Below are 13663 nucleotides of genomic sequence, written 5' to 3' on the forward strand. Positions count from 1 at the left end.
TACAGATATCTCATCACTGACCTTTTCTGTGTTTGCCCCAATAAGGAAGCCACACTAAGATAAAAACATTAGTGATGACAATGAGGCCCAAATAATGGTGAGAAATGTCTTATTCACCATCCAGCCATAATTTCATTTGGAAGCATCTCTTACCTTGTGAAGCAAGATCTTACTTTGTGAAGAAGTGGTAGGAGCACTTGGATTTGGACTATGGTGAAAAGAAATGTTCCTCACAAATAACACACACTGCAAAGTAATGTAGTAAGTGGAAACTTTATGGTTCTCATAATGTGAATGATAGAAGGACAAAAATTATTATTTGGAATATCCAGGTGATGTTTACGCTTTTAATTCGCATGACAAATGGATTTCTTCTGAATTTAACTGTGAGGAGCATGTGAGTAGCAAGAGGGTAAAACTGGCCCATACTCATACAGTATGTAACATTTTGTACCATACAGTATGCTGTAACCTACCTGAACTCAGTTCTTTATTTTTTATTAAGCTTATGGCTATTGATAAAGTTTGGTATTGTACAGTACAAATTAAATACATGTTGGTTTGATTGCTTATACCAATTTTCTGTTGAGAGAGTGCAGAAATTGAAAACATCACTACCAAAATTAAGATGACTGATGCTGAGGTTTATGCAAAAGAAAATTTGGCAATGTGGTGTGAATCACTTCAAGCACATTCTATTAGAAACTGTCATTAGTATGCAGCACATAGAGTAGCTGAGATAACAATGGGCCCGATTTGCAAAATGAAGGGACCTAAAACTGATTAACACCACTGAACCTGATAAATGAATAGACTTGCAGCATTTTGTACATTAGGCATATCCAGCATTTTTTTTAGTAATGACACTTTGAGCATCTTCATTAACCATAATGTATGGCTCTTCATGAATATTCATTACTCAACAGGAACTTTTCTTTTAATAAAACTCTGTGACCTTTATTCAGGTAACGCAATGTGTACTCCAGAAGTCTCTCCTGAAGTCATAAACAACAGTACAGCTATAGCTATCAAAATAAGATTATTGGCATATACAGATACTTTATGTTTCAATCATATCTTATCTTTAATATTCTATTAAATATAGAATCCAAAATACCTACTCAGCAGGCAATGAGTGCAAGACAGGGTACACCCTGGATTTATTATAATAAGAAATAACATAATTGTATTTATTAGCATTTAATTAAACTCAAAATAGTATATAATAGTGCACAAGTTATAAATGTATTGGAGTGCTTTATTCAATACAGGGTTGTGGGGGAGCCGAAGCCTACAGTATCTCAGCAAGCAGCAAGTAAGACACTAGGCAGCGTGCACTCTGTACAGGACACCAGTCAATCACAGGGCACACACACAAACAGACAGGCACTGACTCATACCAGGGCCAGTGTTCCTAGAAGCTTTATTCTTGTTACGATAAAAAGGAAGATAAACCCTCCAGGCTCGAATGAGACAAAACTGTGCAGATGATAAAAGTACAATTTTGATACTTAAAAAACATACATTTGCTTAATAATGTAACTCAACAGGCTAATAAAGCCTTTCCAGGCTAATGACTCAAAAGGCTGAATAATTCTAAGATACTCTTTTTATTTAATGTTCACTAAACGTATATATTTTGGACAAGTTCATAAGAATAAGACAGATCACCACTTACTAGATGTATCTTCAATGTTATACATATTTATTAAAAGTCATTAAAAAATCTGCAGGTAGAAATTAAAAACATACTATTTCATTAGGATACACTGGAGATGTGGCACAGATGTCTTTAAGTGCAGTGTTCAGTACAACAAACTTTACGTAACTAATGTTACTGTCTGATGCACTACACTGGAACAATTGAAAAGTGCAGCATTTCTGAAAGTTCAAGTAGATGACCCAAGGTCTCCTCTTTTCACTGAAATGTAATTGAAAAGTCCATGGGTCTTATATTAAAAACAAAGCTGTAGGGGTCAGTTTTGATAACAGTCTGTGAAGAACAGGAGCATGCCAATGAATCTCACATCTGTGTGTTTTAAATTATGACCCATCCAAATGTAGCAATTAGAACAGTTTCTGCACAGAGCTGAGGTATGTTGCTTTTCAGAGTATAATCAGCAATTAGTGGACAGTGAAAAATGCTGCCCAATCAGTAGCAACTAGCCTTCTCTTTAAGAAAGCGCACCTGCATCAGTCACAGTTGTTGTTTTGATGAATGGCCATGTACTGTATAACAGCAGTGCTAAAAAAGCAAGAACACAACCCCAAGCCAAACACAAGCATAAAGTAATGCATTATCAGCACCAAATTACAAAAAAAAACTTCCTGTGGCATTATAAACCACAGGAGCATTGCTTAAGTTAACAAGTTCTACAGAATCAAAAATGTAATTACAGTCATGGACAAATCTTTATACACTTTTCAAATAACAGATGTGTAAAACACTGTGTGTTAGTTTTGTATGACAGTTATTCATCACTCACATCTTCTCATTTTCTCAACAACCTAATTGCAGAGAAATGTAATTTTTGAAAAAAAATAACATTGCTTGTATATACTGGAGCCAGACAACCCTTTTATAACAGGGTCTTTGCAATGCAATGGACTAAAAAGGAAACAATTTACTAGCACATTTTTTTGGACAAGATCCTGGATCTGTAGAAGCCATTCCAGTCTTGGCACTGAATGTGCATGATAGGATCGTGAGAAGCCAGTTAACTGGAATACTTTCCAATTGCTCAGTATATGTTTTTTACATATGTTCAATGGGTTCAATTTCTGGCATTATGCCTTGGCTTAGCACGCAGCTAATGTGAACTGAAGCTATCCATAAAGATGTTATACAGTATGTATTTAACAAATGAATAATAGGGTAGATATGCATTTGTTCTTTTTCAAGTCTAGTGAAGAATCTATAACTCCTAAAAAGATACCATTTGTAACCAGAGAAAACCCTGAATTGTGCCCATTACCCCACAATCTGACAGAGAACATGAATTATTTAATTGTAATTCCTGTGTTTGATGGTTCCTTGCGATTTTTGTCTGAGAGCACTGAAAAACAGTTTTAACAATGCAGAAGAAATCTTGGAAGGCAGATTGTTTCCCCTTGCAGTCAAAGACTAATTTTGTTCTTGGCTAAGAATGGATAGCAGTTTCCTTCTCTTCCATTATGTACCAAACTCTAGAGACTATACATATTTTCGGCGAATATGCAGCTGATTGTCTGGCCTCAGTTTACAATTGTTTTTCAAAGCACAAAGTGTTTGTTTTGTTGGCTTTGTATGCCTGGAGCACACATTAAAAGTAATCTTACAACTTCTTGTGAACTCATCCATCACCCTGGGAAATGCAGACCTATGGTGATTTGATTTCCTTCGAACTATCACTAATGGGGCCAATTGTATTTCATGAATGACAAACTGCACTTTCATCCTTTTATCTGTCTATTCATATGAGCAGACATGTTTTTCTTTCCTTTAACAATGGCTAGAAACTGTTGCTCTTGAGCTTTTAACTTAACCCTAATGTTGCCATATTTCAACATTACCTCTACCACACAGGGTAGGCCATGTAATGTACATCAAATATCCAGTATAAAAGTTGATGAAAACAGAAATTAGAATTCCCAATGCCACAATTAATAGGAAGTGCATTTGGGACTTAGAAAACATTTTAAAGAAACAAAATTGGTTGGTCTTTGGAATACATTGGTGAATGACTTTTCTTATTCTTTATTAAATTAACCAACAGGATGGGCTGAGTAACAGTCACCTACTATATTGTTGTTTAATATAATAATGTATTTGTCAAAGCAGGTACATCTTTTCTTTAACATATTTTCACCAGCACCACATATCTTAACTGTATGCTTTTGTATCCTGTGCTTAATAAAGCTGTTATATTGTATGACTGTTTACATAAAATGTTCTTTATTTTTAATCTATACTGGATACAAACATATACAGATACAGTATGTTGGTTAGTAATTTTGAGATGATAAATATTTCATAACATATGACATTACCCATTCCAGATTGGATGGGAATTGTAGTAGGAATGTCTCTGTCACAGACTTATAAAAATGTTAAACTACTACTGGTTCTTAGTTATGGTGATATGAGCTGGGTGATTTTATTAATCATCTTTTTTTCATTTAGTGAGTTGAAACATGAATTTGTCAAAAACATAATTCTATTCACCTATCAGGTTTGAAACAAAATGTGAATGTATTGTAGGGAGAGTTGGCTCTGTTAGGAAGCCACCATCTTGGCTTATAGCCCAGGCCCAATGGCATGGCCTTGAGCTATAATGGCTGCCTATTAATTTAGAAAAGCTGGAAAATGAAGCACAGCTGGTCCGAGTGAGTCTTTGGTACTCAGTAGTAGAGGGATTGCACATAAGGGAAAAGAGCTGTCATCATTGGTGATTCTGTGTGGAATCTGCTGCTTCTAAAGGGTTAATTAAGAAGTTTATAAAAAAAGTTGGGAAGAAAGTCTGCATATCTAGGCTCCAACAGAGAAGGAGAGAGAATGAAAGATGAGGTAACATTTTGGGAAATATACTGTAGCTTAAAAGGGTTTCTGGATACAGTTTCTGGACAGACATGCATGGTAGCTCACGCATATGGCTCAATGGTGAACAAGGTTAGGATGCTGAATGAGAGTTGTATGGAGGTGTTAGCACCTCAAAGAGTAGGGTATCTCCTGGCAAGATAGCACCTTCTCCCTACAGGTGGGAGATTGGGTTTCAAATCTCAAGTCTCTGTGTCTTAAAAGCTGCAGACAGGAGGGAAGTCTGTTAGAGAAAATAAGAATACAGGTCAAGGACACACGTGTTTGTTATAGAGATGCTTCTCTAGTCACGATAAGGGAAATGAAGAAAATGAAGAGAGAATGTGAAAGAGTGAAGATGTATGAATTGAGAGAGAGAGCTAGGTGCCCTGCAGTGAACTGGATTGTATATGAATATTCCAATGTCTGAGTTTGAAGAGTCTGACAAGCATCAAGAGATCTGTGTGTCTGATAGAAGAGCCTTGGAAACACCTGCAGATGGAGGAGTCTGAGACTTTTCTGAAACGATAACAAAATGAGAGAGTTATGATCCCAGAGGGGGTATAGCAGACTGGAGACAGGCCACTTAAAATGTCAAAAGACAAGCTGGCTTGCTGACAGTGTGTAGTATAGATGAGGAATGCAGAGGTATGAAGAGCTTATTCTTACAGTGGATAAGAGAAGTAAAACACAAATTATTCAACAAACAGGAAACAGACACTCTGTATCTGCTTAACACCTTCCTTTAAACATTGTGTAAAATGCCCTCTACCCTGGTAATTTTGGATTGCTTTCTGAGCAGTGTATAATTACATTTTCCAAGACTGTTTTACAAAAAAAACTGCACAAAAAATGTTTATTTGGCTTAATCTCTTTCTCTACATTTCCATGTTTCTGGGTGGAAAGTGGGATTTTACCTGAAAAATGAACAAGCCAGACTAGGTGATTCTTATTTTGACTCTAGTTAGGTATCAGCATTAAACACAAAACATACAAACTATTTATCCTTCTATTATCATAACAGTATTTTTAGCACACGTCCAAACTAACTACAAATAATATATTGTATTTGTTTTTATGCTGTATTTGTTTCCTAACACTTGTGGTTTTGTCAAAGGCTATCCCCAGTTTTGTCAAAGGCTATCCCCAGATAAACAGTTGTGCAGCTAAAGATTATGATCATGCGTATGAACCCAAGTGCTCGTTTACTTGATATGCAGATATGGTGATTGACTGAAAAAGAAGTAACAGCTGTCTTGGCCACACACTGGGTGATTATGTAATCAGTTTTTAACCATATCACATGCTACAGTATACAGTAAATGCTATGACTAATGTTACCAGAATAATTAAATCATCAAAACAGATAAGATTGTTTATCAACATTTTGCATAATGCAAAATGTTAACAGGCCAGTTTAATGCCAGTAAGACATGTACTGTATATTTGCAATTCAAAGTCAGATAATTGAGCAATTTAAAATGTTTTTATATGGGTGTTGCACTTTTAGATTCTGAGAAATCCATTCCAGATAAAATGCTGACTCATATATTAGATGCTGACTGATCAAATATTTTTCATATTTCTGGCTAAACACTATGTAGATATACCTCAATGAAGACAGCAAGCCAGAGTGCAAGGATTGTTCTTTTTAAAATATCAGTTTTAACAGAGTGCTTCATGTTTGCACCAGATAATCAGGTACATACCTTACATTTTCCTTTCTGGATGAAATTTTCAAACTTAAACCTGGATTTAATTTCCAACCAAAAACTGCATTTATTTGAATCTATCTTTCTGCTTGAAAACACCTACAATGTTTTTTTAATCAATACAAAAATAATAAACAACTTGACAACAGAGAATGGTGAATATGATTTGAACACATTCTTATATGTCTTATTTCATAGCATTAAAGAAATTATGTTTTGTTACAAGCAAAAGTCGTATTTATGTACTTTTTAGGGATTTGACATCCTAATATTTATTTGTAAGACTGTCAGTCAGAATCCCACTTGATCCAAAATCTCATTGAAGTTTCATCATTTGGCCATTAATGACTAGAAAGTCGGTGAAAGTTGTTACCTAACCCAATAGGTTTTCATGCTTTTTTATAATTTGTATTATTAGTTTCATTCTCTATTCCATCAGTCTATAATCCTGACTGTGGTACCCCAATGCTCAATACGTAACTTGGCCTCATGTTTTCTACAACTATTATTGTAGAATTGCTATGTACTGTATTGTACTACTTTTGCAGATATATAAAATTAAAACTCAGAGCACCCATACATCAGTTCACAAATCTGTATGAACAAACCTTTCATGCAACATAATCTTATTCAGTAATTGTCAGCTCTCATCCTGAAGACATTCAGGATCAGAATGTTCTTATTTTTCTTTTCAGTCTATTTATTTCAGTCAGTTTCTTATTTTTTAATGAACTGAATATATGGCTATTGAAAACAATACATTAAAATACAGTAAAAAATACATTTGGATGAAAAAAAGTACGAATTCTATAACACAATATGACAAATTTCAGGAACTTCCACTTCAAATGACAAAACTCTTATTTCAAGTAAAACATTTTGTGAAAACGTGACTTCTAATATGGTAAAAAGTTTTTTTATGATTCTGGGAATTTTAAAATCGATGGATTTGAGAGAGACTAATCATCAACTGCTTGGTATAAGCAGTTTTGGAGTTCATACAGTAGATACTGGCTACAAGCTTGTCCATGGTCAATTCCAGCAACAAGTAAAAATAATAAACTTTATTTTATATAGCACCTTTGAAGGTGGCTTCTCAAAGCGCTTAGTACTGTAAGTAATAATTGTGATGGCACTGAATCATCTGGTGATCAGTACAGAGCTGTGTGCAGACCTCCCTGAAACTCATTTACTACAAATATGTAAACAGATAGCTATTGCAATGTTAACATCAAGTCCTTGAAAGAAACAGGTAAAATGTTAGAATCTAAATGTCATAAGAGGGAATCATAGTGGATGATGTCTTTTAAAAGAGACAGCAGAACATATCTAACCCAAGGAGTAATTTTTGGGACAGGCCTTGACCAGGTGTTTTTGGTTAGACTGTTTTAATGGCCAGTTCTGGGTAACACTTTCCATGGATTAAAAAAAAAAAGCAACAAAAAATGTAGTGGATTTTGAAAGCACCACATCTCATCCCAATTACACTTGGGTGATATGTCAAGTCTTAAGCACCCTGCTTGAGCCGTTCCATTTGCTCCTTGAGCTCCTTGATTTCATGACTGCCTTGTTAATTATATGGCTTGTGCTCCCATCACTTGGTGATCACATACAGTACTAATTAACATTTATGCACTTTTCTCTGACCCACTACTAATGGTAAGAGGTAAAAGGAGAGCATTCAATTCTATTATTTTTATAGGCAAATTGTGTTAATGGAATATGTGATATCCTTGACTTTTATTGTTGTCAATCCCATTTACAGCATTACCTTGAACAATTGTTTTAGTTTTTTTTCAATGTTTCATGATATTTCTCATACGTGCATAGTTGCGTGACAGTTGTTAACGCTTGTTAACGCTTTCAGTTGTTAACGCTCATGTCCACACCAAGCCTTAAACATGCAGTTTTTTTAAGAATATCAAAATGTGAACCTTGATTTAAAACACTTTTTTACAAATACGTTTAAAACTCAAAACAAACACTGCCTTCAAAAAAGGTTTCTTTACATATTTGTTTTCAGTGGGGTTTAAATGCCCCTCACTCAATGCAGGTGCATTGGTCTTTCAGGATGACCAGTCCAAATCGACAACACACTCAAAAGTACATTACAAACATTTGTTTTGTTAATTCATATCCACTAAAATGTTTTTCTATAAGTATATAGTGCCGTGCAAAATTATTTGGACGATTCATATACAGTAGTATCATATTTTTCTCCGGAGGAATCTGCATTCCACCTCGCATTCCAGCACTGTTCCCAATAAGCGCATTTACTGTACCCCCAGCCTATTTAATGCTGCTTCACACTCTCCCCTGTGCTCAGTATTAGGGTTCTTCCTGGCTAGAGCTACTTCGATTCTCGCGATTATTTACTACTTGGTTTTTGGCTTCCTGATCCTGGTTTGTTTTTCGACTACGTCTCCTGGTTTTCGGTTTTGGTACTTTGATTCTCGTTCTGGTTTCTACTCTCGGCTTCCTCACGATTTATGGCTTCGCTTCTGGTTTGTACTTTTGCACCGGCTTGTCTGCCTTTGGCTTTTGGACCTCGGATTGTTCTATCAACTACACCTCTGGGAATCGCCCTGGTTTTCTACTTAGGGTGCTCACTACTAATTCCTAACACTTTGGTAGCAATTATATCTGCATGTCTTTTTGGGTTTGATTTATCTTACCAACTTTTGTGCACTGGCTTTGTGTAATAATTTCCCATTGTTCTTAACAGAATTCCTCAAGATCTCTCAAGTTTTTCTAGGAATTGCTTATGTATAGCAGTTTTCAAGTATTTCCACATATTCTATATTTACTGTGTCAACAGGATTCAAGTCTTTGACTGGGACACTCAAGGGCATTCACTTTTTTATTTTAAAATAATAATAATGTTGCTTTGACCTTGAGCTTTGGGACATTGTCCTGCTGAGAGGTGAATTTTTGTCTCAGTTTTAGGTCTGAAAGTTTTCCTCAAAGATTTGTCAGTTATTAGCTCTATGTTCCTGTTACTCTTGACAAGCTTTCAAGTCCCTTCTGATGAAAAGTAGAGCTACTGTATTATTTGGCACTGCCACCACAATGCTTGACAGTAGGTATGGTATTAATTGAGTAATGCATTAGGTTGATTTTGCAATGCAATGATGTAATGGTTTGCATGTAGACCACACTTAACTTCCAATGTAATCTTTTCTGACCTCAAAACCTTTTTTCCACATTTTTACAGTATTACATAGGTGTTTTGCTGCAAAACTCATGTGGGATTTGCTATATTTTTCTGCATTTCTGTACAAGCCCCATTTGTGGAGTTACTGAGATTTTACTAACCAATGGACATTCATTCCATTCCTTATTGGTTAGCTATGCTCAAAGAGACATTAAGAGTATTTAAAATGTGTTTTTACCCTTTTCCTGATCTGTGGATTTATAGAACGTTATTCCTGAGTTGTTCTGAAAGTTCCTTGGATTTTGTGGTTGAAATTTTCCTTCAGATTTACTACCTGACTGAGGTACCTTACAGTACTGTACATTGATAGCTGTACTTATTATTAAATCATGTGAACTGTTATCATTACACACAGACAGGGTTCACTTAACTAATTTTATGCATATAGATTTATTTGCTACAGCAAAGAGTTTGATTACTTAAGAATTCATTACTTTGTCTTTCATATTGATTTTCTATTTTTTTTCTAGGTTTGATGTGTGGAATAGGTTATATACAGTATATAAATAATATTAACTGCTTCTTCAAAGTGTCATGACTAAGTTTTAAAGCAATAAAATATAAAAGCAACTCTGTGCATGCGTCTATATACTGTACTACTGCAAGTCACTGTATATGGTCATTAAATTAAGCAAATACTTTGGGCTGGATACAGGTTACCTCTTTCATTGGCTAGAACAAATTTGTTACAGGTATATTATCATCTTTAGTTGCACGGGCAAAAAGCAGAAACAACAAGTATTGCACTAATATTAAACTAAATTATGCTTTTCTTTTTTTTAGTAATTTAAGTAGGGCATGCAATTATACATTGCTGTAACTATCTTCTTGTTAATTGAATGTACTTATAAGTGAAAAGCTCATATTTATGTCAATAAAATACAGTATATTTCCATTCTGTTTCATTTTTAATGTTTTAACAATTAGTGATAGTTTTATAAAAAGCTATACAGTAGATTACTTGGGGCAATGGACTTCAGTTATTTTAATTGTTAAGATAGTTTCTATTCACTGTATAGAATTTAATATTCCCTATTAAATAGAAGTGTAACTACTGTATACAGTTAATTGTAAAACTAAGAGCATATTAAATGCTTTATGGGAATATCTCTTCAGAGTGAAATTACAATTTTGTAATCCAAGAGCCATTTAAAACAAAAGTACCATGCACCTAGAAATCATAAAACAGATTTCTTTACCAAGTATACTGTCTTGAAAAGACTATAGATGCACCATTTATAGTATGTAATATACCTATCCCTTGTCACATGGTTTACTCAAAAACTACCTTATCATCTGGATACCGTTATATTAAAAAAAAAACTTGTATCATTAAAATATGTACAGTAAAATATATTTAAAAGTATATAATTTGAAAATATTAAACAATACCTCACAAAAATACATCCCCAGTCTTTTTTTACATATCTGCATGGTTACATTTTTACTGTATTAAACAAAATATTAGTGTATGTTAAGTAAGGCAAATCTGGTTAACTGTCAGTGTGTCATTTTATAATTTCAGTGATTATTCAGGTGGCACCACCTCTAGAAGGATCTGTAAGAACCTGGTTATTGAATCTGTAAGGGAAGAACATGAAAATGATTACTGATTGGGAAACAGGAGATTGTAGACCATGTTATTTTAAAAAAATACAAAGCAACTCAAAAAATTACATTGAAAAAATGTAGTGATTTTGTAGTACTAACTAAGTAGATGTAATCTTACCTGAAATCCTTTGAAACCATTTTGGCCTTTTGTTGAACACAATGAAGAGGTAGTAAGCAGGAATACCAGTCAGTGTGATAGCAAATCCAATCCCAGTATTTATGGGGTCAGAATACAGTGACAGAAAGACCATGAAGAAGCATGTAATGGAAAAAAATGCAGGAATAAACAAAGGAACCTGAAAAATATTGAACAATAAGAAAAGGTTAGTTGGAGTATGCTAGAAAAGTATTTGATTTAAGGTAATTGAATTTTATAGGAAAACAAATTTTTCATAGAGTTCTTAAGTTAATAAAGGCAAATTTGTAGAATATCTAATGCTCCATAACATTTTTAATGTTTTAAGAAGCTTATCTTTTTATTTGCAAAAAAGACAATGATTCTTCTGATTCTTTATAACCTAGAATATCTTCTTAAAATCAAACAGTATATAAGCATATTCTAACATTTAAAAAACTCTCAGAAAAGCTTGTGTTAGAGCATACCATGAAAGATATATTCTGTATCACTGTTTTGCCCTCCAAAACGGGCTTACGTGGAATAAACTCACACTCTAACCTTATTGTGATGTCTTGCACGACTCTGTTCACGTACAGTAGGTATACTTAGAGGTGACTTAGTTCTCTCAGAATGTTTAGATTAATATATCTCTTTTTACACTTCATACAGTCCAATATCAATAAGGAATGTGCCTCCTCAATATACATATCACAGCCTTTTTTAATTGTGTGGGATCCATCAAAAGGTTCCCTAACACAGACTCAGAGACCTGTCATGGCGTACTGATTTAGAAGTCAAAAGATACACTTGTGTATTTCAGATATCAATAATATAATAGGATTACAAATGAATGCAATTATTTTAAATTATAATGAGTTTGAGAGTATATAAACAGTAATAAATAAACAAAATGGCAATCAGAAGAATGTCAAAATAGTTATTCTACTTTTAAATGTACACTAACCTTTGGTTATTTTTTTCTGCTTCTTACTGTACATTTCAGTGAAATGACTTCTAAAATATTAATAGTTCAAGGCCTCTTCTAAACACATTGTCAAACCTGGCCTTAGTATGAGTGTGATCCTGTCTGTGTTTGTGTCTGTCTGTGCTGTGATGGACTGGCATCCTGTCCAGGGTGTACCCTGCCTTACATCTGTTGCTTGCCTGAATAGGCAATAGGCAAGGGTCCTGTGACCCTTAATTAGAACCATCAGTTAGAAAATGGACAGATTATATCATAACGTTCCATTTTCTTTACTGACTCCACCACTCTTCTGGTGTCTAGAAACTGATATTGACTACAAGAGCAGTTTTTTTTCCTCCAAATACCCTCTTCAAGCTTTTGCTACCTGGATGCAACACCACACTTATCTTCATTACATATCATCTGTCAAGGTTGTGCACTATCTTGATTTTTTAAAAATATTTGGCAATCCTCTTAATGTGTTCATCTATGAAGCTGACTGGTTTACTTGCTACTGTATGTCAGAATCCAAATCATTGACATCATGTTAAAGAAGAGCATTAGTTGTTCACTAACAGATTCCTGACATGCTCCACAAATTTCATAACTGCGATTTTAGCTTTTACCCCTTATCTGTACTCTGTGTTGTGGTTATGTTGTGTATTTTACACATGCAATACCCTTTTCTCACATTGGTTTTCTTAACAGGATTTAAATCTAGCCAATTTGTTTTCCAGCATTACTATTATTTTTATTTCTGAGGATTACGCATAATGAATTCATAGGAAATGCATTTTTTTACAGGTTCATATCAGATTAACATATTACAATCTAAGTAATGCCAAATATGATTTGTAAAATCATAAAGCACAATGGAAAACTGTCTAAAGACACTCTGAAATTATATAGCTCAGTTGCATTTCATTAGACAACCTTTTTAAACAGTAGTGCAATCCATTAAATTATATTTCCTTTTCCAATTTACAAATGCTTTGAATCTTTTCAAGTGTCATAGCTATTTATGCAGAATTATACGTTTGATCAGATACATTACCTTAAAAGTACGTTGCATTTCAGGGTGCTTATGTCTAAGATAAATAAGTCCAAGAACTGAAATTCCAATAAAAAGCCATCGCACGAAGCTCATAAAATTCAGTAAGCTGTAGAGGTCCCCTAAGAACAATGTGAGTAAGGCCAGTGGGTACTACAAGCATGGGAAAGAATAAAACAAATCAGGTTAGTACTTATCGCTGGAGAGATGGAAAAATATTTCTATAGAATATATAGTCTAATCAGCCACAGTTTTCTATTTCATCTACTTTTGTGTAAAATAATATAAATCTAGCCTTCTTTAAAAATATTTTTAAACAAATCAGTTCAATGATCCCAACACTTTGTGTGCATGACCTAGTTTAGACTTACAGGTAAAAAAGAAATGTAGGATACAGCATATTCAAACACAGAGGTTAAACATTAGGTTAAATGACCT

At 34.2% G+C, this 13663-nt stretch overlaps 1 protein-coding gene across 2 annotated transcripts in view; it reads right to left on the minus strand.

Moving 5' to 3' along the window:
- Positions 1-1253: 1253 nt before the first annotated feature.
- Positions 1254-13663, minus strand: part of slc7a11 (solute carrier family 7 member 11) — a 54856-nt gene continuing 42446 nt past the window's right edge. Inside the window, exons 10-12 of one of the 2 annotated variants that reach the window (XM_015344749.2) lie at positions 13229-13378; positions 11211-11388; positions 1254-5074 (exon numbers count right to left, since the gene is read on the minus strand). In XM_015344749.2, coding sequence (XP_015200235.1) covers positions 5007-5074; positions 11211-11388; positions 13229-13378 — 396 coding nt within the window. In that variant the 3' untranslated portion in view covers positions 1254-5006. Of the gene's footprint in view, positions 5075-9356; positions 11063-11210; positions 11389-13228; positions 13379-13663 lie in introns of those variants that run through there. The other variant, XM_015344750.2, reaches the window with a different exon arrangement.

The sequence above is a fragment of the Lepisosteus oculatus genome, chromosome 1 (genome assembly GCF_040954835.1).
Source record: "Lepisosteus oculatus isolate fLepOcu1 chromosome 1, fLepOcu1.hap2, whole genome shotgun sequence".
NCBI lineage: Eukaryota > Metazoa > Chordata > Actinopteri > Semionotiformes > Lepisosteidae > Lepisosteus > Lepisosteus oculatus.